Raw genomic sequence first — 27,730 nt, forward strand, 5'->3', positions numbered from 1 at the left:
CTGGAGGGCAAACCCCCAGGTAAGTGCCCCTGGTGTGGCCCAGGCCCCTCTTCCCGAGCACTGATGGGGCTGTGGGGGTGCAGCAGGGTAGGGGGACGGGGAACCAGCCGGGACCAAGCTGAGGCTTTTGTCCATCCTGTTCCCCCCAGTGACAGGAGAATCCCCACCCAGCCTCTCTAAAGAACTGACCAGCACGCTGGTCGGGGTCGGCGATGTCAGCTTTGACTCCGACAATCAGTTCCCCCTGGACGAACTCAAGATCGACCCCCTGACCCTGGACGGACTGCACATGCTCAACGATCCTGACATGGTCCTGGCCGACCCTGCCACTGAGGACACCTTCCGGATGGACCGTCTGTGAGCGAGCGGCACACTGCTGCCCAGCCCCTGGCTCCCTCACCCCGCCGGTCAGTGGTCCCGACGGCATCTCCCCAAAAAAGCCCTGGGACGGCCATGCTCCGTCCCTCGCAAACGGCCGAGCTTGTGATTCTGAGCTTGCAATGCCGCCAAGCGCCCCCTGCCCTCCCACCTGCCCCTTGGCTGTCCCCCTCCCTCGTGAGGCCGAGCGTCGCCCCCGCGGACCTTCCATGTGTGCGCGCTCTCGCCCCCCACCCAGGCCGTGAGCCATCCCCCCCGGAAGATGCGGAACGCATGTTGGGCAGGGCCCCCGGCCTGGGGGGCGCCGTGGTCCTCGGCGGCGGTGGGCTGAGGTGCATTTTCCGACTGTTGTCCAGCTCTCACTGCCTTCCTTTGTCCCTGGTTTCCCCACCCGCCTGCCACCCCCAGCCCATGGTTAGGTAGAGAGCCAGCCCCACTCTGCCAAAGGGAGGAGGCACCAGAGAGAGGGGCCGACACAAAGCAAAATAAACACTATTTTGACTGCTGTCTTTTATATTTCTGAGCACACGCAACGCTAGAGCCCATGCCCTGGCGGCGGGGGGCCGGGGTGTGAACGGAGCCCGCGGAGCAGCTCCGTCTCCCCGGGGCCCACAGCCGCCTCGCCCACTCTGGCCGCTGCACAGGCCTGCTGGGCGTGCCCGTGGAGGCAGGGATGCCTTCTGGGGTCTTACGGCTTGTTCTCTTCTTCCCTTCTTTGTCCTGTGGTCACCGTTACTGCTCTTTAGAGCGTGAGCAGGAGCGGGGGCAGCCAGGGCATTTTTGTGTTTTTGTTGGTCTCTTGGTTTGCCTTCCATTTTGGTTGTAGAGGAGTAGCTGACTCCTTCAAGCCAGCACTTGCCTGAGAGCATGTTTTTATTCCAGAAATCCTGTGTTAGATATTTTTTAAGCTAACTGGAAGCCGTCCGCTGCCTGCCCAGGTCTGAGCTGCCTCCCCAACTTTTTAGTTCCGCCCCGAGTTATCCACACGGAAGCCCAGCGGCTGGTGGGCCGCGTGAGAGCGCCTCGTCCTGGTGGGGCTGTGGCAGCAGCTCGCAGCAGTAGCTGGAGGGCGTCTGCTGTGGCCACGTAACAGGCTTCCAGGAAGGAGCCACGGCTTTTATCGAGGGTCTGGAGAAGACCCACTCTGCCTGGCGCCCCAGACCCCCAGGCCAGCAGCACCTGTGGTTCCTCTGCTCCCAGATACCCCAGAGATGAGGCTGTCTTCTCACCCCTCCCCCTGGAGAGCCACCAACCCGGCGCCCCCTCTGCCATGCCTCTTGTAGCCCCTCCTGGCAGGCCTGGATTGGGAGGCAAAGAGCAGTGTGCTTGTCAGCAGCACGTTTCCAGGTGCTTCTCCAAGTGCCTCTGGAGGCCGAGGGGACTGTCCCTGTGCCCTCCAGTCCCTGCAAGGGGGCAGTGGGGGTGGCTGCATTTTCTGACAGCTGCTCTGGAATAGGAAGCTCCATTTCAGGCCCTCAGACTCTCATCTCAGCTCCCACTTGCTCCTCTGCCTGCCGGCCGGGCTGACACCCTCTGCCTGGTGCATTTCTCTGTGGTGTCACATTCACCGCCTCTGCTGGGGTTTTCGGAGCCCGGCCTCTGTCCGTGGGAGCCAGATTTGATCCTAGCGACTGTCCCTCTTGTTCCATCGAAGCAGCTGGGTGGCCACACGTGTGAAAAGAGCCCCCGCTCAGACACCAAACCCCGCCGCCGTCGTCTGGGCTGAGGACAAGTGTTGGTCCGTCCAGGTCAAGGGCCCGACCTCTTATGGTGGTGGGAGCTGGGGGCAAGGAGTGGGGACTTTTTTTTTTAAAGAAAAACTACATGTACATAGAAGAGTTTGATTACCATTAGACTTGTCTGTAGAACTTTTTTAAAAAAGGCCTTAATAAAATTACAAGCAACCTTCTGGGTGCAATTTTCAAACAAAGCAGTGGGGACCCCATGAAGGAGCCTCATCAGCCCGCACTTCCTGTCTGCCAGGCGCCGGGTTCTTGGAGCAGACAGGCAGGAGAGGAGGCGTGTCCAGCTCCGTAGCCTGTTTCCAGCATCCCTCGGCCGGGAGCACAGGTGACATTGTGTTAACATGGTGGCCTCCGCCATGAGGGGTGTTGGTGCAGAGCTTTCCTGGGGAGGGAGGCCAGCCAGCAGCCCGTGGGCAGGTATCCCTGTGCCCCCCAAGGGCTCACACCCCTCCAGGGCCTGGACAGCCTCCCGGGGTCTGCAACAGGGGGTTTTGTTTATTTCTTAAATATTGCTTCTCTACTAAATATTATTGAATTGCCAAGACTTTCTGAAACAAGACAGCCTGAGGGAATCAGCCCTTTGACTTGTGATGTGAAAATACTGTGATTTCATGCGAGCTGTGCCATAAGGGGTGGGCCGGGGCCCCCGCATTGTGTGTATAGACCTGCTGCTTGCGTCCTCGCTCGCTTGCTTGGGACAGGCCTGGATGCTCAGCCCACGTTGGGTCAGGGGCCTGGCCAGGCTGTCCCCCTGCTGTCAACCCCTGAGTGCTCCCAGTTTCAGCTGAGCCCCCTCAGCTGTGCACACTTTTCACCCCCGGGAGCACAAGCTGCCCAGCCTGTCCCACCTGCCTCAGTTTACTCCATCCTCCATGTCCCCAGGGCAGCGAGTTTGTTACCCCAGGAGGCTACAGGTGGAGTCCAGGGGGTCAGCCCCACTCTGTGTCGCCTGGAAAGAAGGTTTATGCCCCAGCCCCCATCAGTGTCATGAGCCATCATGCCCAGGGCTGCCGTGGGGGTGGGGAAGGAGGGCTCTTGTTGGGACCATGTCTGTGTCATAGACACCCATGCCGACCTCCACCCCCACGTGCCCTTACCAGTGGGAAGATGGGCAGCACCTTTCGGGGCATCTCGCAGCCCCCTCCCTGCTCTCCTCACTCGTCCTCCCCCCCCCGGCACTCTTCTGGGCGGGAAGGGTGGGTGCCAGCCCCTTGGGGCAGGAGGCCCTGAGACCCTCAGTGGAAAGTCAGGGGTCAGGTTGACCTTTCAGCAAAATTTGGGGCCCACAGACGGTGGCATTCAGAAACCATCCAGGCTCCCCTGCAGACAAGCCCCACAGAGGGGCCCTAATTGTGGTGGGACCAGCCCCTGCCCCTACTGTGGTCCACAGCGCCCCCTGGGACCAAACCCGAGAGGCCAGAGGGCGAGGGCAGGCCGGTGTTTGTGGCCCTTTCCCCAGGGACACCTCCACACAGACCTCCTGCCTCCTGCTGGCCCAGGGCACCCACCTGCCTTGTGGGAGTGCACTGTGGGGGGGCCCGGCGGCAGACGCTCAGGCTGGCTCTGGCGGCCTCTCTGCTCTTATCTACTGTGGGTTTCGGGGGCTGGGAAGGAGCTTTCTGACGTTGTTGGGTTTGGTCTCATTTCTTTGGGTGGCCGAGCTCCTGGGAGGACACCTAGCTGGATGGGTCCTGTCACAAGGCCCGTGTGTCACTGTGAGGTGGGTGAGGATGGCTGGCCATCCATCAAATGCCATGAGACCCCCACGTGGAGGGCGGGAGGGCGAGAGGCCGCACGTCCATGTGTTCATCTGTCCTGCTGGTGGCAGGTGTCTGGTTTGGGGGCTGTGTGCCTGGTGCTGGCTGTGACCCGGTCAGAGGGGACTTGAGCAGGTGCAAGGCCCATGGGGGGCTGGCAGGGCTTGGGCAGCAGGGGTAGCTCCCCCTCTGCCCAGCGTCCTGGACCTGACGAGCCCCCACTAGTGACTATCCCTAGAGGGGCCCTGGGGAGCTAAGGACCCCTTCCCACACCTCCACATCTCGGCCCACCCCTAGCTGGTCCATAACCTAGACATCCTTCCAGACCCCTGCCCCTAACTGAATTCTGTTTTCTGCATTGCCAAAGACGGCATCCCCACCCCGGGTGCACGCTACACGGGGAAGCCAGGCAGTATTGGGGGTCAACCCCCCGGCCCTGACAAAGCAGCAGCAGCACCCGCAGCCCTTCCTGGGTTCTGAGGGAGCCACACTCGGAGGCCAAGGGGCTCCTCGGCGTGAGGATGGGGTGTGGAGGCCACAAGGTCAAGGGTATGAGGCGCTCCTCGTCCTGGGCCATCACCCCTGTAGGTGGCGCCGCATGAGGGAGCCGAGGCCACCTGAGCTCTTGCCACATGCCTGCAGAGCTGGGGGAGGACTAGGTGCCCGCTGGGTGAGTGGGCAGCTGGGTCTGTTTCTGCCCCTGTTCTTGAACCCTGGGCCCCTGCCTCCTGGGGAATCTCACAGCATGTGACTAGGGGACCCTGGGACATTCCCTGTCAGGCCCTGTCCTGCCAGCTCTGCCTGAGCCAACTCTCTTGGGCTTCCCTCAGCCCTCGGCCTCCAGGGGTCCTGGCTGGTGGGCTCAGGCACCTTTTGTGATCCTGGGGCTGCCGCAGGCGACTGACACCAGACACAGTTCTGCCCCTGAGACCAGTCCCAGGAGAGGGAGGTGGGGTGATCTGCACCCCCAGGTCTTGGCTGTGGGGTACTCCAGAGGACATGGGGGGGGCAGGAACAAGACCCTTATGACCCGGGCCTCAGTTTCCCTCTTGTCATTTGCAGGTCTTGGGGCCCCACATTCCTCCCAGGCAGGGTGGTGGGCAGGGGCTAGATGTCAGGGTGATGCTGACTCCACAGCCCCCTCCACCTTCTGTTCTCCTGGCCAGCCCTCAACACCCAGCCCGAGGAGCCAGGGAAATGAGGCATGTGCAGGGGGCAGAGAGTTGCCCCTGTCTTAAAGGGTCCTGGAATTTAGGGGCAATCAATGCCCAGCTCATCCTAGCCTGTCATTTCTGACCTCTTGCCCATTGGGGACAAGGGGACACAGCCGTGGCCTTCGCCACCAGGCCCTGGGAGGGAGGGCTTTGGCAGCTGAGGTCTACTTATCCCGCCATGCCCCCGTAGGAAACTGCCCCCTGAGGAGCGGGGCAGCACCACTGATATATGCAAACCCACTGGTCCGAGCCCTGCCCCGCCTGTGTCCCTCTGTCCCCAGGCTGGCTCTGCCCACCCCGCATGTACACTCTCCTATGGATGTCCCGTGGGCCATGTGCATGGGAACCCGCGGCAGGTGGGGGCGGGCGGCTCAGGGTGCACTCAGCCGGCCCCTGCCCATCCTCTCTGGCTGGACGCTTTTGTCTTTGTATCTTTGCATTCTTTGTAACAAAATGTAATAAAAATCCAATGTTTTTGTCTGTGCCTCCTCTGCTTTTTTCCTGCCCCTCCCCCCACCCCAGGAATGAAATGTGGGTGTTGCAGGTGCACCAGGTGGGAGCCACACACAGGCCACACACACACACACGCGTGCATGCGCGCGTGCATGAACACAGACATGCAGATGTAGCTCCTCACACAAACACGCCAGCTACTTGGGCCTGGAGCCTGGAAGGGGAGGGCCCCGCCCCCCAGGATCCGGGGCAGACACTCCAGGGGTGAGGTCCAGGCTTGTGACTGCGAGTGGGTGGGATGCACCAGCTGGCCTGGGGCCTCCAAGTCAGGCTGCTGGAGCCCAGCCAGTCAAGAGGGCAGTCAGCCACAGGTCCCCTCTCCCCCAGGCCTGGGTTTGGGGTTCCTGGCTCCACCCTACCTCAGGCCCGACACCACCCTCTCCCCACCCGCCACAGAGACCCCAGCCGGCTGCTCCGCCGCACACACACTTTATTTGTTCTCTCTGAGGCCCTCTCCCTTCCCCCCTTCACCCCCAGCTGGCTGCCCCTTGGGGCTGGGTGCTGAGTTCCTGGCCTGACTTGAGGGTGGCCATCATCCAGCAGCGGGTCCCCACCCCCATCCCTAGGCCTGCAGCAACCGCTGGATCTCGTAGTCCTCGGGGATGGTGTCTGCAAAGAGGGCGGGTGGGTGAGAGGAGCAAGGCTGGGCAGGTGGGACCCCCCTCCCAGTGCAGAGTGCCCCTCACCATTGCAGCGGTAGCGCAGGTTGGCCCAGATGATGTTCTCCTGGGAGAAGCAGAAGACTCCTAGGCGGCCGCCCCGCATGGTCGTGTCCAAGACCACGTTGCTGTCGGCCACCAGCTCAGGGCCCTCATAGAACCGCACTCTGTGGGGAGGGGGGACAGTGAGGCAGGGCCCTGGGCCAGGCCCTCCCCTCTCAGAGCTTCTGCATCCTGCCCTGGAAGGTGGGTGCCCTCCTCTCTGGGAGTGGGGGCCATGTGCCCCGCTGCCTGGGCCACACTTAGGGCAGATGGGGCTCCTGACCTGAACTTCAGTTTCCCCATGTGGGAGGGTGGACACCCAGGGTCCTGCACACGGCAGGTGCAAAGCAGAGCACCTGGACTTCCTGGCAGCGCAGAGTGGGGACTGAGAAATGGGGAGTGGGTGAGACCCCACCTTCTAGCTGAGGACCCGCTGTGTGCTGGGTCCTGGGAGAGGTGTCATACCCCAGGGCCAGACACAGTTAATTCTAACTGCCAGTATCATTCCCATTTTACAGATAAGGAGACTGAGGCCCCAGAACTATCCCCTCCCCCAAGGACCTGGGATAGAGCAGGGCCTCCTGGTCCCTTGGCTGGGGTCGGCGTCCCCACCTGATGTAGCCCACTTGGGGCCGGTGTTGTAGGAACCAGCGGTAGGATGTCTTGTCCTTCCAGCCCACGTTGCGGGGGTCCTTCCATAGCAGCCGCACCTGTGATGCTGTGTCCCCCGTGTGCCACAGTGCATTCCGCAGCTGCTCCCCAGGGCCTGTGGAGGACTTCACAGCCTGCTCCACCCAGGGACAGGGGAATGGGGTCAGAGACCTTGAAAGCCACCAGAGTCCCTCAGAACCCTGCCTGGTGGGGCAGGCAGGAGCTGCGGGTCCTGGAGGAGTGGTGGGGGGCCCTGGGGCCTGGTTGGGAGACGCACAGGAATCCTTCTTGGGGGCCACATGGAGGTTTGCAAGTGGGTCGTGAGGGGCAGCTGTGGTCTGGGGCTCGTGAGAGGATTTGGGAGCCCGTGGACAGGGTTCAGGTCTGGGAGACCTTGAGGGGTCTGCAGGAAGATTTAGTGACTTGTAAGAAACTTAAGAAGGTCCATGGGTAAACTGGCCTTTAGAGGATAGGGGAAATTTGCTGGAGGGTTTCAGCAACAGACTGGGGTTTAGGTCTCTGAAGGAGGATTTGGAACCTGAGGGAAAGTTTAGGGCTCTGTGAGAGGGTTTTGGGGCCCAAAGAGAGGCTGGGGGGGGGGGTGTTTGAGGGCCTCTGGGAGGAACTGGGAGGGTCTGGAGCCAGTGGGAGTCCAGGGAAGAACTGGGAGTGGGTGGGAGGACTTTGAGGTCCAGAGGATGATGCTGGGGGCCTGTACAGGTTTGCGGCTCTGTGGAAGGGTTTGGGACCTCCTGGAGGACGGGGGGGGGGGGGGGGGGGGGGAAGAAGTCAGGTAGGGGCCGACACCTTCAGCTGGATGCCGGGCTCGGCTACGGCTCGGAAGGGGTTCGCCTGCCAATACGTCTGCTCCATCTGCTTCCACATGACCACGTAGAAGCTAGAGCTGTCCTGGTAGCCAAAGATGAAGCCCGCGTAGTCGTCATCTGTGACCGTGTTCACGTGGAACGTGCCTTCGAAGTCCACGCCATTGAAGGCCGTGTAACCTGGGGAGAGGAGGAGAGCAGCTGGGTTTCCAGGACTCCAGCCCCTACCCGACCTAGGGCCCTGGCCCGTCCCCAGACCCCTCCCCTCCAGGGTCCAACTTGCCCCTAAGCCCAGATGCCCCCTCATAGACCCGCCCCATCTCCACCCGCTGAGTCCAGACGCGGCCACGCCCCCTGAGCTTCCCACCCGCCTTGGGCATCGCTCCTCCAGAGTCCAGAACCACCCGGTCCCGCCTTTCCTGAGTCCAGGCTCCGCCCCGTACCCGCCCCTGGACCCGCCCCTCCTCTAGACCAGCCTCCTGAGCGCCTCCCCGCACCGCTGCCCCCTCCTGGCGTCTCACCCACAGCCAGGCCAGGGTCGCTGTTCATTGTTTGCACGATCTCCATCCCCTGATGGGGTCAAAGAAGAAGGGGCTCAGGCGGGCCGTGGGGGCCCTCGGCTCCCCGCCCCCAGCTTAGGACCCGCCTTGGGGGTCCTGGTGCCCCTCTACCTCCCGCCTGGGCCCTGCCCCACCTGGTTGAGCACCACCCAGTTGGGGTCTATTTGCGCGTCGCCCTCGGGGTCCAACACAACCGTCTGGAAGGCCCGGAAGTCGGTGAGGGTGACTTCGGCGTTCTCCGGACACACATCAATCTTGTCCACCACCTTGTCTGCGTCGAAGTCGCCCTGGCACACGTCGCCCACACCGTCCCCTGAGAGGAGGTGAGAGATCCCCGCCCCAGCAGTAGGGTCAGAGCCAGGCCCCGCCCTGGCCTAGCCATGCCCCCGCCAGCTACCGGCCCTGCTCACACCTGCCCCTGGCCCCACCAAGCTCACCCCAGACCCCACCCCAGTAACTCCGCACTGGTCCCGCCCCCGCCACGGGCCCCGCCCTCATCAAGGCCCCGCCCCCTAGCTTACGGTCAGCGTCTTCCTGGCCCGGGTTGGGCACCAGGCGGCAGTTGTCCCGACTGTCGGGGACCCCGTCGTTGTCGTCATCCTCGTCGCAGGCGTCACCCTGACCATCGCTGTCTGAGTCCTGCTGGGCGCTGTTGGGCACTGTGGGGCAATTGTCCCGAGAGTCCTGGTGCCCATCCCCATCCCTAGAGTGGGTGGGTGGGACAGAGAGACCGTGAGATCCCCAGAGGGCTAGGTCAGGGGCTGCCCACCCTGAGCCCCCACCCCCACCCCAAAAGGCCTCCTCACTTGTCTTGGTCGCTGTCACAAGCGTCTCCCACGAAGTCGTGGTCCACGTCCCTCTGGGGGGTGGATGTAGGGGTCCACGATCAGGGCAAAGGAGCCCAAAGCTTCCCACCCACCCCCAGTTCCAAAGGCAAGGTCCTCCTGACCCCAAGGAACCTCCCAGCTGCTTGGACTGGGCTCCAGTCTTGTTAGGCAGCCTGGGGCTCACCCGGGAGGTCCAGCCTGCACCCACCTGGTCTGGGTTGCTCTTCTGGGGACAGTTGTCACAGACATCCCCTATACCATCGCCATCACTGTCTTTCTGGTCTGAGTTGGGCACCCTGGGGCAGTTGTCCACCGCATTTCGGATCCCTGTGGGAAGCAGGGGGACAGGACGAGACCCCAAGATCGGGGCGGGGCCAGGCTGACTGAAGCGGGGAGATGCAGGCCTGGGGCTAGCCTGGGACAGAATCCCACCCCTCGCCTGGCTCGCAATAGCTGAGAAGTTAAACCAAGTACTCGTGCCTAGGCCCCAGCCTCGTAGAGACTTAACGATGGGCGGCAGGCGAGGGGACTGGCCCTCACTCAGGAGCAACTCAGCTGGACCTCCCTTTACCCTGAGAATGCACCACCCTGAGCTTCTGTTCCCCAGGCGTAAAAGCGGCCCCTCCCCGGCCCTGAACCTCAGGCTCTGTCCTCCTGTCCTCCCTGCAGCATCTGACACAGGGGTCACCCTCTCCTCCTGCAAACGTTCCTGCCTTCTCTCTTCGGCCTCGTGTCCCAGTTCCATTTTTGCGTCCACGGCCCTCGGTGAGCCTAGGCGACCCGGCGCCCAGCCAAGCCCCGCCCCCCGGTTCCTGCCCACCCCCTCGCGCTCACGGTCGCCGTCGATGTCATCGTCGCAGGCGTCGCCTCGGCCGTCCTGATCTGTGTCCTTCTGGTCATCGTTCTTCTGGGACCGGCAGTTGTCGCATGCATCGCCCCACTTGTCGCCGTCCGTGTTACGCTGGTCTGGGTTCCGCACCAGCGGGCAGTTGTCCTAGATGACAGAGCCGGTTAAGGGGGGGGCGTCCAGGCCAGGAGGGACAAAGGTCACACCCCAGACCAGCCTATCTCCGAGGGCCCGCCTCCTCTGCAAGGAACCCCTCACCCCTCCGAGATCCGCGAGGCCAGCCTCCGAGGCCACGCCCACCCAAGCCACACCCCTAATCCGAGCCACGCCCAGGCCCCGCCTTTGGCCCCACCCCCTCGTTGGGGACTCCGTCTCCGTCGGCGTCCGTGTCGCAGGCGTCTCCGATGCCGTCGCGATCCGCGTCCTCCTGTCCTGAGTTGGGTACCGTCACGCAGTTATCCTAGGGGCGGGCACGGCGGACATGAGGAGCGTGGCCAGGAGCCCCGCCCGCCCGCCCGCAGGCCACGCCCTCCAGACCCGCCCACCTTGCGACACTGGCGCTCCGAGCAGCGCAGCTTCTCGTCCGGGAAGCCGTCCAAGTCCGTGTCGCGGCCACACAGGAGCCCGTTGCCGGCCCAGCCGACGGCGCACTGCGGGTGGAGGAGTGAGCCGGTGCCCCGGCGTGGCCGCCCGCGCACCACCATCCCACGCCCTTCCCAGCCAGCCCTCACTCACCACGCACGATCGCGAGCCATCGCGCTCCAGGACGCAGTCGGCCTTCTCGTGGCACGGGCTGGGCGTGCCGTCGGGGCAGAAGCGCTGTGCGCGCGGACGGCAGCCTGATGCCTGGTCGCCTACGAAGCCGGGCTGGCACGGGCCGCACTGGAAGGAGCCCTGCGCCCAGGCCGCGGGCAGTCAGCCCGGGCCGCCTGCCACTTCGCGCACCCCCTGCCCCGTCTCTCCATCCTTCCCCTGTCCTCCTGGGCCTTACCTGGGTGTTGATGCACACGGAGTTGGGGACGCAGTTATGCTGCCCGGTCTCACACTCGTCAATATCCGTGCAAACCTGGATGGGAGAGAGTGCAGAGGTCACCGCCGGCACGCAGACACCCCTGGACCTCCCGCCGCCCCCCGGGCTCACATCTCCTCTGCATCTTACCTCTCCCCTCCATCCTGCCTCAAACTTGACCATCCCTGACGCGGACCCTTCCTCATCCATCCCCCAGACCTTGTTCCCCACCCCCTCGCGCTCAAGCGAGGTAGGGAAAAGGCTTCGCGAGGCTAGAGGACGCGTTTGCTCAACAAGATGCGCAGCCCTGTGTCCTCCTAGCGCCCCCCGCCCACAGCCCTCACCTGCTTGTTGGCCTTGGCAAAGGCCATCCCCACGCCCTCGTGGGTGGGGCCGCTGTACCCGGGCGGGCAAGCCTCGCAGCGGAAACCGGGGCTGGTATTGATGCAGCGGACGCGAGGGAAGCAGGGATTGGCGTTGCACTGGGGGAGGAGGAAAGGCCACGGAGGGTCAGAGGACACTGGAGCCCCCGAGAGAGGCGCCTCAGGGTTTCTAGGGCTTGGACTTAGAAAGCTCAAGGATCATCAGCCGGCACTTGGGGGGGGGGGGGTTGCCATGTGGGGTGGAGGCCGTCGTCCACGAGTCAGACGTGACTTTGCCTTGGTGGCAGCAGGGGCGCGACCAGGCCAGGAGAGAGGCGTGCCTGGAGGGGGCTGTTCCTGGGACCCCGTGGGCTGGGTGCTCATGGGTAGGGGAAGGAATTGTGAGGGCGGGCGTCCCCAGCGGAAGGGGGAAGTGGTCGTCGGGGCGTGCGTGGCCGGCGGTGGGGTAGCCGTCGGGGTGGGCACCCCGAGGTGGTGGAAGGGTTGTTGGGACTGGCGAGCCCCGGAGGTGAGGGGGGTCGTTGAGGTGGACCACTCTCGGCAGTGGGAGAGTCGTCGGGGCAGGTGTCACTCGCGATGGAGGGGGTCGGCGGGACGCGCGTCCCTGGTGGTGAGGGAGGTGGTTGGGGTAGGTGCTCCTCGGCAGTGGAGAGATCGTCTGGACGTGCGCCCCCGGCGGTGAGGGGGTCCTCCAGGCGAGCACCTCCAGCGGTGGAGAAGGTCGTCGGGGCGGTGGAGAGTTGTGGGGACAGGTGTCGGGGGATCGTCGGGGCGGTAGGGGGCGGGCGCACCTCGTTGACGTCGGCACAGTATGAGCCGTTGCCCGTGAAGCCCGCGGGGCAGGGTCCGCAGCGCGCGCCGCTCGCCGTCTGGGTACAAGCCACGCCAGGGAAGCAGGAGCCCGGCGCGCACTGGGCTAGGGGCCGCACGCTCACGCGGGGGGTGCGCGCGGGCTGCATCCCTGCAGGGGGCGTGGCGGGACTGGTCAGGGCCACGCCCGGGGCGGAGCCAAGCAGTCGCCCCCAACACACCGCCCGGGACTGCGCGCAGGGCGGGCCGGGGCTCTCCACTCGCTCCGGTCTCTGGATCTCCGTGCCGTCCGTTTTCTGCTTCTCCCTCCGCGTCTCTCCACCTCCTCCCTGCATCTCTCCCACGACCTCTAGCTCTTTTTGCGTGTCTCCCTCCCATAGTCTCTGTCTCCCCTCCCTGTTCATCTCTCTCCGTCCGTCCGTCATCCAATCTCTCCATCTCGGTCAGCCTTCTGCTCCGTCTCTATTCCTCCCGGTCTTCCCTTTGCTCCCTGTTTCTGTCTCTGTCTCCTATCTGTGCTCACCGCACGCGTCACACTCCATCACCGTGTTTTTCAGGAACGTGATCTCCTTGACCTACAGTGCAGGGAGAACGGGGTGTGGTCAGCGGGGCCTCACCCCTCTCCTCCTCCCTCGGTTGTCCCCTCTCCCTCCCTCCAGACTCCCTACCCTCCCAGCCCTTCTTCTCCTTCCCTGGGACCCGCTACCCACCTCACGCACTCATACCCTCTCCGCGGAACCCCCTATTCCTGGGACCCCCCTTCCTTTTCCACAGCCCCTACCAGATCCTGGTAAGGGGGTCTCACCCACCTCCACCTGGACTCCCTTCTTCCGCCCCCGTCCCCCACGCTCCTCCACTTCCGGGACGCCCTCCCTCTCTGCCAGGGCTCCCTCCCCTCCGCCGCACTCCCCACACCCCACCCCGCCCGCACCTGCTGCCGCAGCAGCTCCCGCACGTCCTGCAGCGCCGCGTTGGTCTCTTGCAGTTCGCGCAGCATCTGTGGGCCCAGTTCTGTACCTGCGCCGACAGGGGGCGCTGGTGGGGCGTCGGGGCTCGAGGACCCCCCCACCACCGCTCCTCAAGCCGCGGCCAGGGGACCCCGGACACCCACGTCCTTCCTGAGCCTCTGCCCCGCCGCCGGAGTTCTCCGCGTCGCACGCCCCCGCGAACTGCCCCCGAACACCAAGGAGCCACGACCCTCGGCCTCCCGCGGGTCCTCCTGTCCACGGGGCTCGGGCGCACGGCGCGGGGGCTTACCCAGCGGGGTCTGCCCCTGGCTGGACACGAGGGCGGCCAGAGCGAGCAGGAGAACGGGGGCGGCGGAGAGAACCATGGCGGCGGCGGGGAGCGGGACGGCGGCGCGCTCTCTGCCGCCCACGAGGCCCGCGGGGCCTATTTATCCCGGCGGCGCGGCCGGCCCCGGGGACGGCCCACCGCGGCCCTGCCCAGCGTCCAGCCGCAAGGTAAACAGACGGCGCTGGCCTCTGCGTTCAAGGCCCCGCCCGACGCGGCCGAACCCGGACAGGGCGGGGGAAACTGAGTCTCGAGGAGCCAGTGCAGGCGTTGGTGGGGCGGTGAGTCAGGTGGGACCACCCTCCATCCCTCTCATTCACTTATTTGTTGAGTGCCTGCTGTATGCCAAGACTGGGGCATAGCTGGGAACGAGGCAATCCCCATGGCGGCTCCCCTCAGCTCACACTTGGGGAAACGGAGTCAAGAGCAGCTAAAGGTCAGGACCCACCTCCACCGGCTGGCTGGCCCTCCACTCCCTCCCCATTTGCTTCAAAATGGGGCAAATGACATCTTTCTGTGCCTCAGTTTCCTCCCTTGCACAATGGAGGTTTAAGTATCATTGTTGATGATGAGGAGGAGGATTACAGGAGAATGAAGGATCCAGTGAGAGCAGTGGTCCCCCCTCCCTGGCCGGGTCCTCAGGGGCTTGCCCCTGCCATCACCCCCCCAACCCCCTCCGGGAGCTGCAAGTGAGTACAGGCACCCCTTTCTGGTCTCCCGTGTCTGTGGTTCTCTGCGTGCGGGTGGGGCAGCCTGGTCTCCCAGGGCCAGGAGCCAGCTCAGTTTCCCTGTCCCTGCGATGGGCTGCGTGTGTGTCCATCCCCAGCAGGGGGGGTGAACAAATTGTCAGGCTCTGCTGGCAGAGGTCTGGGGGGGCCTGGGCTTCTGTTTGTCAAGCCTTCGCCATACCTTCCAAGCTCTGCTCCAGCTGCTGTGGGAACAGCCTGTAACAAAAATAAAAATTACTGCTAATCAGGAAAATCGTCCCTCCCAGCCCAGTCGCACTTGAGCTACAAGACACCTCAGCTTTCTGGAGTTAACGCTCTCCACCCCTACCCTCCAGTGCTCGCAGCCTCTATTCTGTTGATGGGGAAACTGAGGTTCAGAGAGGGAATGTGACTAGCTGAAGGCCACTGTAGGTGGCAGGGGTGAAGCCAGGGTAGGGTCATAGCCAGATCTGTTCTTCTGGGGGGCTGCAGAGAAGTCACCGAGGGCTTCCTGGAGGAGGTGGCAAGGAAACCTAGAGGAAAGAGAGGACTCAAATCAGCAGAGGGAAAAGGAGAGGACAGTTCTGACAGATGAAAATGAGGGGAGCTTGGAGATAGGGAAATGTCAGGCACGTTTATTTATTCCACAGGCGTGCATTAAGCACCTACTGTGTGTCACGTCCTATGCTGGACACAGGGTGAACAAGCCAGACTGGGCCTCTCCCTCTTGGGGAGCCTGGGTCACTGGGGAGGCAGCTCATAATCACCCAAAGGGTCCAGGGCTGTGATGGGGGATGCACAGGCACCTGTGGGAGCTCCAGGGACCAAGAAGATGAGGTGGAGACAGAGCCAGGCAAAGAGACGGAGGAACAGCATATGCAAGGCCCTGAGGCAAACATGAGCCTGGTCTGCTGGACAGACTGATCTCAGGGTGGAGATTTCTTGAGGCTCAGAGAAGCAGTGCCAGTGTGTGGGGCTTGGGTTGTCTTCTAAGGGCAATGGGGAGCCACAGAGGGTGAGTGAAGAGGGGTGGGCCTGGAGGTGAGGCTGGGTGGGAACAGCCCGCCCCAGCCCGGACATCTCCAGTGAAGCCCGTGCCCTGACAGTGCCTGCCTTGCCTGCTGCCTGCCACCGGGCCATGAGCTCACCTCCTGTTTTCCTTGGCGTCCAGCACACCTGGGGGCCGTTCCTGGCTGGCACTGGAATTCTGGGAAAACCACGACTCCTGTGGGCGTGTGTGTGCCTCATGCAGCTGAGACAAGGGCACATGGAAGCCAGGCCTCTGCCACAGGCTGGGCACGGGGCTGAAGCTTGGACACACGTGGCCTTGTTCGTGGTCGGGCCATGGGGAAAGCTGGGGAAAGGCGTTCCAGGCAGAGGCAATGGCAAAGGCAGAGGCCCTGAGGAAGTCCCGGTTTGCAGACCAGACAGCAGAGGCCCAGAGATGGACATTCTGGTTTCACGCTCCTGGCTCCTGGATTCCACCAGCCCTGAAATCCCCGTTCCAGGCAGCTGCCCCCTCCTCCCGTGCACCCCACAGCAGCCTCACGTTACAGAATAACTCACTCTAGGTGACCTCCCTGGCCTTCGTACCTGCTGTTCCCTGCCACCCCAAACACCTTCCTCTGTCCTTCAACTCTCGGCTCTGACGCCCTCCTCCAGGAAGCCCTTCTTGCTCTTCCTGGGCAGGGCTCAGGGGCTGGTGCCTGTAGGACAGTCCCCGGGACCCCTGGCAGGGGATTCTTGGCAGAGAAGGTTGAGACGGCCTGAGCCCGCGCACCAGGAGTGTCTGTTTTGCTCTGTTCCTCCCAGCCTGCAGGGCCCTCAGGAGCCCGGGCTGGTGCAGAGAGGGAAGCTGGAGGGTTTGGTGAGCCGTGACAGCACCTGCTACGATTAGCGTGACACTGTTATTCCTTACAATTAATGTAATATCATTCCTACTAATAATAGTAAACCCTGCCACCTCTGTACCTTAGGACAGACTCGGGGGACACATGGCTGGGCACAGCCTTGGTGTGTGACCTAGGGCAAGCCGCTTGTCCTCACTGTGCCTCAGTTTCCTCACCTGTAACATGGAGAGGTTTGCATGGGCGAGCCGGTGGCCCGTGTCTGGCTGCAGCGCTAGCCTCATTACGCAGCAGGAGCTGAGACACTGTGCCACTTACGCCTCACGTCATTCTTATTCACATTTTCCTCAGAGAGGAGACGAGACAGCTTGAGGTCACACAGCCGGGATTAGAACTGGGGAAGGTGGGACCCCTAAGGCCTTCACATCCCCCTCCCTGCCCTCTGCCGCAGAATCCAGACTAGAAATGCTGGCCCAGGCACCTCGTTAGCTGTGAAGACTCAGCTGCCTGGGACCTCCTGGCCTGAGCCTTTGGCTGGCGCCCCAGCCAGCCCCCCTTCCCACCACACCAGACCCAGCGGTTCCAGGAGCCTGGCCAGGCTGGGGCAGAGGGGCTGGGGCCTGCGTGGTGGGGCCCCTGGGCCCTTCCTGGCAGAGGTCTGCCGGGCCAGGAGACGTGTGGGCGCCCCCAGCTCGCCCAACCACCCCCCCCTTGTAAATTCAGGGGAAAATATGTTGGGAAGGCAGCCGCCCTGCCCCGGGCAGGCTGGGCTGCAGGCCCAGGGGCTGGGGAACTCATCAGGGCAGCGAGGGAGGCCACTTGGCCACTGCTTCATCCACAGCTGAGGAGCCTGACCCAGTCTGCCTCGGGTGGCCCCACTGGCCCCATCTCCCCAGAAGGACCAACTGGCCAGGGGTGAGGGGCAGGGTGCCACTGGGCACTGGAGTCCGGCACACCCACTTGCTCTGTGACCTTCAGCAAGCCCTGCCTCCTCTCCACCCTTCCTTTGCCCCAACCCTGTCCCCATTCCGCCCCAGGCTCCCCGAAAGGTGATGATAAAGAAAGAAGATAACAATAAATATAGTGGCTACAATTTTATGCAGCAAGTGCCAAATGCTCAAAAGCTTGCCCCACCATCTTCGTGGGTTTTCCCCTTCTGTCCCCGCCATCCCCTGCAGCCCCAGGAGGCAGGAACTCGTCATGATGGGAGGCAGGAGGCACAGCGATGAAGGGCTTGGTCTCTGGCATTGGGGCCCTGAGTTTCACATCCCAGCTCTGCTGTGGGACCTGAGGCAAGTTGCTTAAGTTCTCTGTGCCTCAGTTTCTTCCTTTTCTCTCTTCTTTTTTGGGGGAAGGGACGGGCCACTTTCAAAAGTTTATTTTAGTAAAGTTTTGTTTCTCAAGGTCAGTCAGCCTACTGAAGAGTTGCTTCAGGAGAGAGAGAACCTCACTAGGAGCCGACTGGAATCTAATGATGTGGCCAGTGGATACTGGGTTCTAAGAATGATTTTGCACAGCTGCTGCCTTCATAATTTTCCAGGGATAACTGTGGCAGGACAAATGACAAGCTTGGTCTTCTCTCGTTTCCTTTCACATTTAATGATAGTTTCGTAGGTAAGAGTAAAACAAATCTGTGTCTGTGTTACAGAGAAAGACTGCCTGTCAGGTTAACTACAGAAATATTGTTCTCTCCCTCATTCTCTCCCTCAGTCTCTCTCTCTCTAACAAAGTGAAAAATGGAAATGCCTAAAGTTTTGTACAACATAACAGTGGCTTAAAAACCAAGGTGAAGGTGGGGACCATAAGGGTCCGCATCTCTCAGGGTCATCGTGAGACCCGAGTATAATAGTGACAAGCCCTCGATGCTGGTGCTTGTTCATGTCCCCACTCTACAGATGGGCAGACCGAGGCTCAGCGACACAGGTTCATCCTGTCTTCTCAATTTGGGCACTGGGTGCTCAGAGAGGGACGTCACACACTCCCTGCCATCCCCACGAGGGCACACAGCCTTGCCATGGGGAGAGGGTCCCCTACCCAGGTTTCTGTGGCTCTGTCTGGAGAGGGTGGGCAGCAGAGAGCACAGGAACCAGAGTCCTGCCCCCGATTCCTCATCCTCCACCTCCTGCCCCTCGCCAACCCCAACCCGGGCTCATTAACAGGAGGCCCTTGTTCAGGCCAGGGGTGGATGGAGCGGGAGACTGGGGGGGTTGGGGGGGGTGTTTACCCACTGGCAGCCCAGCAGGCGGAGGCCCCAGCCAGGGCACGGGGCAGTGCGGGAGGGGGGCTACCAGACAGGGAGGAAGCCCAGCCCCCAAGTGGGAAGGCTGGCACGCAATAGGCGCCAAATAAATGATTGCCGATCAGTGGGATTAAATTAAATAACTTCGTCCACTGCACAGACATTGACCCCTTGTCACACAGCCAATGGGACAGAGGTGGTCTTGGCCTCGTGGCCTTGCAGTGGGTGTCCTCGGAGGCAGACAGTGCACACAAGCTGCACGGAGCTCTTGCTGCGTGGAAGAAGGGCTGGAGGAGACAGAGCCTGGGACCCAGGGAGGCCGCTTTGTGCGGGATGATGGTGCCGAGAGCTGAACAGGCGAATGGGTTCTGGCTGAGGAGGAGAGCCCCGGGAGAGGGCACAACGAGGGCAGAGGCCTGGAGGTGGGCTGTGCCTGACATGATGGAGGTTCAGCAAGGAGGCAGGTGTAGCTAGAGATGAGGGGCCAGGGGGTGATAGAGCGGAAGAGGGCTGGACCACAGGGAGCAGGGTGGTGATGGGAGCCCTGGGCAGGGTCAGAGCCATGAGCCATGAGCCATGAGCCATACTTGGGCTTGAGGGCCTCTCCAGCCCCATCTCCTTCTGCCCTCCAGGCCCTTACCTGGGCTGCGACTGCTCCCTGGTGCACTGTCCCCTGTAACATGGCTCCTTGTCCCAGCTGGATCAGGGGGCTCCTCTGGCCTCCACAGTGCCCTGAGCATCCTCCATCACAGCTCTGACCACACTGCATGGGCACTGCCAGGCTACATGGGCTATCGGGCTGCATCCTGCATCAGACTGAACCCCACAATCTTCTTCCCACCATGTCTCCAGCATCGTGCACACGTGATGGAGTAAATGAATGATGAATGGATAGATGGTGGATGTAGCAGTGGGTGAATGGACACAGATGAGTGAATGGATAGGTGGGTGGATGGATGGGTGGGTGGATGGATGGGTGGGTGGATGGATGAAAGGGTGGGTGGACAGATGGACAGGCAGGGTGGATGAGTGGATGGGTGGATGGATGAATGAGTGGATTATGGAAGAATGGACAAATGGATGGATAGATGGGCAGACAGATGGATGGATAGATGGGCAGACAGATGGATGGATGATGGATGGACAGGCAGTGGATAGATGGGTGGATAGTTGGATGAATGGATGGACTCCTGCCTCCCCAGGAAGCTCTCTGGATATGTGGCAACTTCATTCAGAGATCACTGTGAAGAGTCAATAAGAGAATGAAGGTGAAGCACGTAGTAGGGGCCTTTTCTCCATTCTCCGTACCCCTTACCCTATATGAGACAAAGGGAGGTGAACTGGTAGGGCTCATTCTAGCCACACTGGCCACCTCTGTCTGTGCCTCCAACTCTTAGATTTCTCCCCACCTCAGGACCTTTGCACAGGCTGTCCCTTCCTCCTGCTCTTTACCTGGCTGACCCCTACTTAGCCTAACTTAAAGGTTACTCCCTCAGGCTGGACCAGGCTTGCTGGCCTGTGTGTCCATATTCCCACCCCACAGAGGGAGACTGAGGTGTTTCATCAAACCCTCCCAGGAATGGCCTGTTTGGGTAGTCTGGAAGGGAGCTGTGGGAGGATGACAGGCACATGGCCCCCCGGAGAAGGGGTGATGTCACTGTTGCTGTTGGTCCACATGGTTCTGGGATATCACTGGAACATGCACCTCATGAGTCTTCCTGACTCTATTTCCCACTAGGCTGAATGATTTCCCCTTGTCTAGAGCCAGGAAGTTCCAAAGAATGCAAGAATCACCAAACCACAGAACAAGGAGCCATAGAACTAAGGAATGACAGAGTCATAAGGTCGTGGGTTGATTGAGCCATAGGACCACAGAGTGCTAAAGGCACGGAACTGTGGGACCCTAGGACAACAGGACCACAGCATTAGAGAGCCACGGACCCGGAGTGATGTGGCCACCAGTCAGTGCAAGCACAGAACTGTAGGAGGGTGGAAGCCGCAGGACCCCAGGGGGCCTGAGACATGGCACTGGGGCATCCCACATCTGAGGGGCCACAGCAGAGAGTCTCAGAGTTGACCCCAGCAGAACTGCCCTTTCGGCCACACCCTCACCTGTCGGCTGTCCAGGGAGGCCCCCAGAGGCCACAGGACCTGTGAGCTGCTTCCTCCCTCATCTCTGGGGCAGCTGTAGGAGAGAAGGACCGTGACATCGCTGACGCCCAGAGCCAGCCAGCCGCTACTCAGTGAGTCCCTGTGCCAGGCCCAGTGAGGCTGTCCAGGTGCCGGGAAATGGTGCCAGCCTCCGGCCAGGCGCGCCAGGACGCCGAGTGCTCGGCAGCAAGTGGAAAAAGAATCAACGAGTTACTTCTGTATCCACGTCCTCTTAAAAGCCAACAGCAACACGGCATGGAGGGGAGGCTGTACCCTGGCTGCGTCTCCTCCGGGCGGCGGGACACTGGTCAGCTGCCCCCATCCTCCCCAGCACCCATTCTGCCCAGGCCGGGAGTCACAGCCCAGCTCGGATTCTGGCGGACACACCCATGTATTGATGAGCTCTCCTGGGACAGTCACGTTCGCCCGGCAGGCCCCGCACCAGATGCCCCGAATGAGCAGTCTGTTTTGGAGAAGGGAAACTGAGGCCCAGAGGTGGACACCACTATGCAGGGTCACAGAGGGCTGGAGCTGGAACTGAAACCGAGGCCTGTCAGATGCTGAGCGTGAGCTTGTCAGCACCCAGCCAGGCGCCCTCTCAGGGCCTCAACCCCTCGGCTCTGGGGCCCAGCCCTCACTTCCAGACATGGACAGTGCGGGGGCAGGAGCGGGGGCCCAGGCGGTCCCCAGACATGGACAGTGCAGGGGCAGGAGCGGGGGCCCGGGCCGTCCCCAGACATGGACAGTGCAGGGGCAGGAGCGGGGGCCCGGGCCGTCCCCAGACATGGACGGTGCAGGGGCAGGAGCGGGGGCCCGGGCCGTCCCCAGACATGGACGGTGCAGGGGCAGGAGCGGGGGCCCGGGCCGTCCCCAGACATGGACGGTGCAGGGGCAGGAGCGGGGGCCCGGGCCGTCCCCAGACATGGACGGTTCAGGGGCAGGAGCGGGGGCCCGGGCCGTCCCCAGACATGGACAGTGCGGGGGCAGGAGCGGGGGCCCGGGCCGTCCCCAGACATGGACAGTTCGGGGGCAGGAGCGGGGGCCCGGGCCGTCCCCAGACATGGACAGTTCAGGGGCAGGAGCGGGGGCCCAGGCCGTCCCCAGACATGGACGGTGCAGGGGCAGGAGCAGGGGCCTGGGCAGTTCTTCCCTTCGCTGAGCTCAGAATGTCTTGCTCACAGGGCTCCACTGGGACCAAACATGGTCATAGTGGGTGCACATGGGGCCTTGATATCGCTGACGTGGAAGGACTTGCCCCTCCATTTCACAGATGGGAAAGCAGAGGGCCAGGACGTGGGGTTCTGACCCTCCTGGGGCCTCTGGCACCTTCAGCGAGGGCTGTTCTTACCGTGATGGGACATGAGCATGAACAAACGTGGTTGATTTTCTGAAACCCCAGATTACAAGGAGAGAAAGCCCATCCCTCTCTGCCTTGCCCCAGTGGCAGGGCTACCTTCAGGCATGGCTGGATCCAGAGCCCCAAATGATGCCTTCAGGATCTGTGTCTCTCTGTCAGCTGTTTTCTTCTTCCTTTTCTTTAATTGTGATAAAATACACATGACATAAAATTTATCATTTCAACAGTTTTAAAGTGTACAATTCAGTGTGTTTTAGTACATTCACCATGTCATGCAACTGTCATCTCTATCTAGTTCCAGAACATTTTTTATCTCTTCCCAAAAGTAAACCGGTCACATGAGCAGTCCCTCCCCAGACCCCTCCCCCTGCCCCTGGCAAACAACAGTCTGCTTTCTGTCTCTGTGGATGCGCCAGTTCTAGACGTTTCATATAAATGGGATCATGCGCTGTGTGGCCTTCTGTGTCAGCTTCTCTCAGGCTGCGCGTCTTCAGGGCTCATCCCCGCCATGGCGCGTGTCAGAGCTTTGTGCCTTGTGCCGGCTGAGCAGCGCCCATGGTGTGGATGGGCCACGGTGTGTTTGTCCTTCACCAGCGGATGGACACTTGGGCTGCTTCCTCCTTTGAGCAAGTGTGAATACCGAATGCTGGTGCGAACACGTGTACAGGTTTTGCACACCCGTTTTTGGTTCTTGGACATCTCCCTGTGAGTGCAGTTGCTGCGTCATGCGGCCATCCTGTGTTTGATCTTCCAAGTGACGCCACGCTGTTGTCCACAGCGGCTGCCACGTCTGCCCCCCAGCAGTGCATGAGGGCTCGCTGATCCACAGCCTCGCCGACACTTGCTGTTTAGGTTTTTTGCATGTGGCCGTCCCCCTGGGAATGAGGCAGGGCCTCCGTGCAGTTCTGATTTGCGTCTCCCTCGTCAGCTCTCGCCGCCCCTCGGGGTGGGAGAGGTGGGCCAGGCTGATGCTCTGCAGCCCTCAGTCAGGGGCACGGGGCACCTCGCCCCCGATAGGCCCGCCAGATCTGGGGCGGACTCTCCTGGGCCCAGCGCAGGTCCCAGGCCCCCCTGGAACCCATCACTGTGGTCTGTGGGTGGAGGGCTTTGACTGGTCAGGCAGGGGACACGGTCAGCCCCTCCTGAATGCCACCAGATGCTGAGCAGCAAACGTGGTGGAGACTGGGTCCCCCACCCCAGGCTCCTGCCTCAGGGGGTTTTCTAGGTCACAGGCTATTGGGCCAGCTCTGCTTAAGCCGGGGTGACCTGGCAGTGTGCCAAGCCTCCATCTGAGCGAGTGCTCGGCATGAGGCCCCTCTGGCAGCCCTCTGTCTGGGGAAGGGTGGCAGTCCCAGCTCCTGTCCAGGCTTCTCTGGAAGGCTGCTGCAGGGGTGGCTCGAGGGCATGCCAAGGCCTTTCTCTGGTCTGCTGGCCTCCTGACCTCCCCTGGGTACCCGGCAACCTTGACCATCACAAGGAAACAGGCTTTGGCTGGAACGGCCACCACCGCCAGCCTGTTATTTCCAAATGGCTGGTGGGTGGCAGAGGAGCCCAGGGGAGGGGCCTCCTCACCCTGTCACCGGTTCCAAGGCCACTCAAGTGACATCCACCAACCTCGTCCTCAGCCCAGCTTCAAGCCCCAAACGGTTGAAATTGGGAAATGCAGAGTCACAGAGAATCATCCAGATTGGTGTGGCAACCATGACCCGAGTGAGCCTGGGGGAGGGAGGCAGGGAGCAAACAGAAGCCCAGAGAGGGCAAGACATTTGCTCAGAGCTACACAGAGAGGCAGATCTGATTCCAATCTCCACCTTTTTTTTTTCATTTTTAAAAATTGTGTTTTATTGTGGTAAAAACACGTAACATAAAATTCACCATCTTGATGACTTTTAAGTGTACATTTGGTGGCATTAAGTGCATTCACATTGTCGTGCAGCCATCACCACCACCCATCTCCAGAACTCTTTTCATTTTGAAAAACTGAAACTCTATCCCTATTAAAAAACAACTATGCAGCCCAGCCCCTGGCGCCGATCTCCACCTTCTCAACCCGCCGTTGGGCCGCTCCACCCTGGCAACGGATGGAAGACCCGAAAGTCAGTCAGCCCGGCTCCCGCCTGGCTTCAAACAGCCACCGCAGGGGCCTTGGCGAGCTGTCAGGCGAGGGGAAGTTGTCAGAGGTAGAATGATGCCTCCAGGGACAGGCGCTGTTTTTCCTTCCATTGTAGAGATGGAAAAACTGAGGCCAGGGACAGCCCTCGCCCAGCGACCCCGCAGCCGCGCCCGCCACCTGGGAGGCCAGGGCGCAGGGCTGGCGGTGGTGGCCCAGGGCTGGGCTCCCAGCAGGCGCTCCCCAAGCCCTTGAGTGGGAATGCGACCCCAGAGCAATGCCCCATCTTCCAGATGGACACTGAGTCGCCTTTCGTGTGGCCAGAGAGAGGCTGGGAGCCCACTTGTGGCCCTCTCGAGCCCTGCCCCTGCTCCTGACAGCCCCGCCGGCTTCCTGCGGGCGCTGGGGATGACGCCGGGCAGCCACGGCCTCCGGGCTCCTGGTTATTTTTGTCACCTTTGCAGTTGCCGCCAGAGACTCAAAGCCAAAGCTGTCCTGCCCCCACACCCGGCCAGGCCGGGCCAGCGAGGCCACGGAGGCCGGCCTGCTGGACGCCTGGACACTGGGCCTCCCCAAACCACACGGCCATGGGGCTGCATCCAACTCCACGTCTGGACCTTTCGATTTGGTTCTGATTTCCAGCTGGAACAAAAGGACCCAGAATGGGGAAAACATGGGCCCCACCAGGTCACGAGAAGGTTGGGGTCAAGGACTTGGCCCACGCTCCTGCCTGCCCCTCCCAGGCGGACCCCCTCCAGGCCCGGATGCCACAGGCGGCTCTTGGCCCACAAGGCCCACGGTTCCATCTGGAGCCCAGCCAGCCTGGTGCAGACATGCGGGTCTAGCCAGACACCTCAAGCGCACGGCCAGGGCGGGGCTGTCGGTCCCTGACGTCACCTCTCCAAGTCTTCCTGTCTCAGCCAATGACCCCACAATCCACTAAGTGCTGGGCCTGAGGTCTGGGCAGTGTCTAGACTCCTCCCTGCCCCCCACATCCAGGACATCAGCATCTCTTGTCCCCTCAGCCTCCAAAACATATAAATCCATCCACTTCTCTCCCTGCCGCCCCGCCCTGGCCTTTGCCCTGCCGACTCTTGCCTGGATACTGCCCCAGCCTCCTCCCTACAGCAGCCAGGGAAGACGTCTCAAAATCATAAATCACGTCAGGTTCCTCTCTGGCTCACACATGCTCCATGGCTCCCTATTACTCTCAGAAAAAAACCTACCTCCTCTCTGTGGCCTACAAGGCCCCATGTGATCTAAACTCAGGCCATCCCTCCATCCCATCTCCTCCTTCACTTACTCTGCTCCAGTCACACTGGCTTCCTCACTGTTCCTCCAAGAGCCAAACCCTTTTCCACCCCAGGGCCTTTGCACAAGCCATCCCTTCTGTCTGGAATGCTCATCCTCCATATTTACAAGGTACTTTACTGTCTTTCAGGTCGTAGCTTAAATGTCACCACCTCAGGAGGCCTCCCACAACTCCTAAGCAAAAATACCTTCACCCAACTTTCTTCCGAACACCCTTCACTCTGTGAAATTATCTTCTTTGTTTGTATTTTCATATAAATACAAACTGTATTTGACCCCCAGCACATACCATCATGCTTGGCACATAGTAGGTGGGGTTGTGTCTTCTTGGGGGGTGAAGAGATATGCCAGCCCCAATAACAAAGAAACATCTACCCCTCCGAGGCCCCCCGACCTCCCTCAGCAATGCCCCAGTGGTTATAACCCAGAACTTCGCCCTCAATACATGCTAGGGTGGTTGGAGCTGTGATGCGGGGTGCACGGGCAGCTATAGGGGGGCTAGAAGGAGGGACCTCTAATCTTTAACTGAAGGAGGAATGAGAATAAGCCAGGTCAGAGGCCACAAAGGCTGTTCAGGGTAGGGGGACCAATGTGGGCAAAGGACTGGAGGTGATGGACAACGAGGCAGTGTTCCTGGAACTGGGTGTAGTGGGGGCCAGCTCACAGGGGGCAAGGGGAGACAGGGCGATGGGGAGCCACGGGGGGGTGCGTGAGCAGAGGGCACATCAGACTCTAGCCCATCGCCCTGTGCTGGGCCCTGGGAGGCTCCCTCCCAGACCTCGGCTCCCTGTGGTTCAACATGTTCCTGCTTGCCGGGAACATCTCCGAGCAGCTTTATATGAATTCCTGTGGAGAAGTGTCTCCGGTCGGCGAGGCCACCGCAGGGCTCAGGGAGGTCCATCTGTCTGAAGGAGCCTCCCAGACCGGATGACACACTGACAGCCAGCCTGGCCCTGCTGGGGACCCTCGGTCTCCCCCTAGAATGGCCAGGTACCCCCAAGGCCCTGAGTCTGGCCACCCCCTCCTGGCCCTCGGTGGACACTAAAGACCTCTCTCCTTATTCCCCTGGAATTTTCCTTGCAGGCTCTGCCAACGCCTCCAGGAACATATTAAAGGAAAATGTTTCCAGTCCAAGAGGGGCTGTTTTACGACTCTCGGGGCTGGGAGTCTGACCGCAGAGTGGAAAGCCCTCATCACGCCACTGTTCCTCCAGCAGAACAGCTCAGACCCAGCCCGCCCTCCCGCCCCCTCCTCAGAGGCCCAGGTCCTGCAGGGATTTTTCAGCTAAGCAAAGTCCCCCTCACCCCTGTCCCTGGCCCTGGGAAGAAATTCCCTAAAAAAATAGAGGCTCTGGCTAAAGACTGGAGCTGATGTATTTTCCATCGCTTATTCATTCAACAACCATCAGCTGTGCTCCCACTGTGCGCCAGTCTCTGTGTTGGGTGCTGGGGACACAACAGGAAAAAGAGGGACCTGTCACTGCCATCAGGTGAGGATCGGGATTGGGTGGGAGTGGGGCTCCACATGACCTTCATGTCACAGGGCTGAAAACGGAGGCTGGAGAGGGCGGCAGCTTGCCCGGGACGGTACCGGGAGTAAACCAAGCTGCCAGAGCCAGTGCAGCGGGAGCCGGTCCAGGGCCAGTTTTCTTTTTTCTAATTGAGGTGAAATTCACATCACATAGAAGGCGTCATTTTAAAGTGCACAAGCCAGTGGCATTTTGTTGTGCAATGTTGTGCAACCATCGCCTCTAAATAGCTCCAGAACATTCCATCACCTCAGAAGGAGACCCTGTCCCCACGAGCAATGACTCCCCATCCCTGCCTCCAGCCCCTGGCACCACTAATCGGCTTTCTGTGTCTCTGGATTTGTCTGTTCGGGACATTTCACATAAGTCGGATCACAGACCGCGCGGCCCTTTGTGGCTGGTTTCTTTCATTTGGCATGAGGTTTCAAGGTTACCTTCTTAATTTCAATTTATTTTGCTGAAATATTTTAAAGCAATCGCAGGCCTCGAGTCATTTCTCTGTGTCTTTACTGCTTGCACAGCTCCAAAACGCACAGGGATTTTCACACACAGCCATGATGCCTTATCCGTATTCCAGCTCCCGCGCCGTCCCAGAGCTGACTCTGCACCGCCGGTGTGTTATGATCGGGTTCCAGATGAAGCCCTATTTGGTCCTTTAAGCTTCTCTTTATCCCCTCTCCTTTTTTAAAATTGTGGTAAAATAACATAAAATTTACCATCTTAACCGTTTCTAAGTGCACAGTTCAGGGGTGTTAAGTACGTTCATATTGTTGCGCAGCCATCCCCACCATCCATTTCTAGATCTTTTTCATCTTCCTGAACTGAAACTGTCCCCATTAAACACCAGTTCCCCCCATCCCTCCCCTGGCCCCTGGCCCCTCTGTCCTCCTTTCTGCCTCTGTGAGTCTGACTCCTCTAGGGACCTCATATAAGTGGGATCACACAGTATTTGTCCTTTTGTGTGTGAC

At 61.1% G+C, this 27,730-nt stretch overlaps 2 protein-coding genes across 13 annotated transcripts in view; one reads left to right on the top strand and one right to left on the bottom strand.

Annotated features, from left to right (window-relative positions):
• The window catches only part of CRTC1 (CREB regulated transcription coactivator 1), a 67,178-nt gene extending 66,294 nt beyond the window's left edge, over positions 1 to 884 (top strand). For all 12 annotated transcript variants that reach the window (XM_044773307.2, XM_044773319.2, XM_044773325.2 and 9 more), the window contains one exon: positions 150 to 884. In XM_044773307.2, the coding sequence (XP_044629242.1) occupies positions 150 to 361 (212 nt within the window). In that variant the 3' untranslated portion in view covers positions 362 to 884. The remainder of the gene's footprint in view (positions 1 to 149) is intronic.
• Positions 885 to 6,015: 5,131 nt separating this feature from the next.
• On the bottom strand, positions 6,016 to 13,625 carry COMP (cartilage oligomeric matrix protein). The gene is made up of 19 exons (XM_070519494.1): positions 13,477 to 13,625; positions 13,151 to 13,236; positions 12,743 to 12,794; positions 12,201 to 12,370; positions 11,371 to 11,508; positions 11,009 to 11,083; positions 10,753 to 10,911; positions 10,563 to 10,667; positions 10,370 to 10,477; positions 10,005 to 10,164; positions 9,379 to 9,497; positions 9,150 to 9,202; positions 8,865 to 9,046; positions 8,478 to 8,656; positions 8,305 to 8,353; positions 7,767 to 7,963; positions 6,921 to 7,093; positions 6,294 to 6,433; positions 6,016 to 6,216 (listed from the first exon to the last, which is right to left on the bottom strand). The coding sequence occupies exons 1-19, from the start codon at positions 13,550 to 13,552 to the stop codon at positions 6,170 to 6,172; spliced, it is 2,268 nt and encodes a 755-aa protein (XP_070375595.1). The 5' UTR covers positions 13,553 to 13,625; the 3' UTR covers positions 6,016 to 6,169.
• Between the last annotated feature and the right edge of the window lie 14,105 nt (positions 13,626 to 27,730).

The sequence above is a fragment of the Equus asinus genome, chromosome 10 (assembly GCF_041296235.1).
Source record: "Equus asinus isolate D_3611 breed Donkey chromosome 10, EquAss-T2T_v2, whole genome shotgun sequence".
NCBI lineage: Eukaryota > Metazoa > Chordata > Mammalia > Perissodactyla > Equidae > Equus > Equus asinus.

Excerpts from the sequence above, each read along its gene's own strand:
- COMP (XM_070519494.1), bottom strand. The coding sequence starts at position 13,552 with ATGGTTCTCTCCGCCGCCCCCGTTCTCCTGCTCGCTCTGGCCGCCCTC. Across the intron at positions 12,795-13,150 it reads GGGAGCTGCTGCGGCAGCAG|GTCAAGGAGATCACGTTCCT; the intron begins GTGCGGGCGGGG and ends CCTGCACTGTAG. Across the intron at positions 11,084-11,370 it reads TTGCCAAGGCCAACAAGCAG|GTTTGCACGGATATTGACGA; the intron begins GTGAGGGCTGTG and ends TCTCCCATCCAG.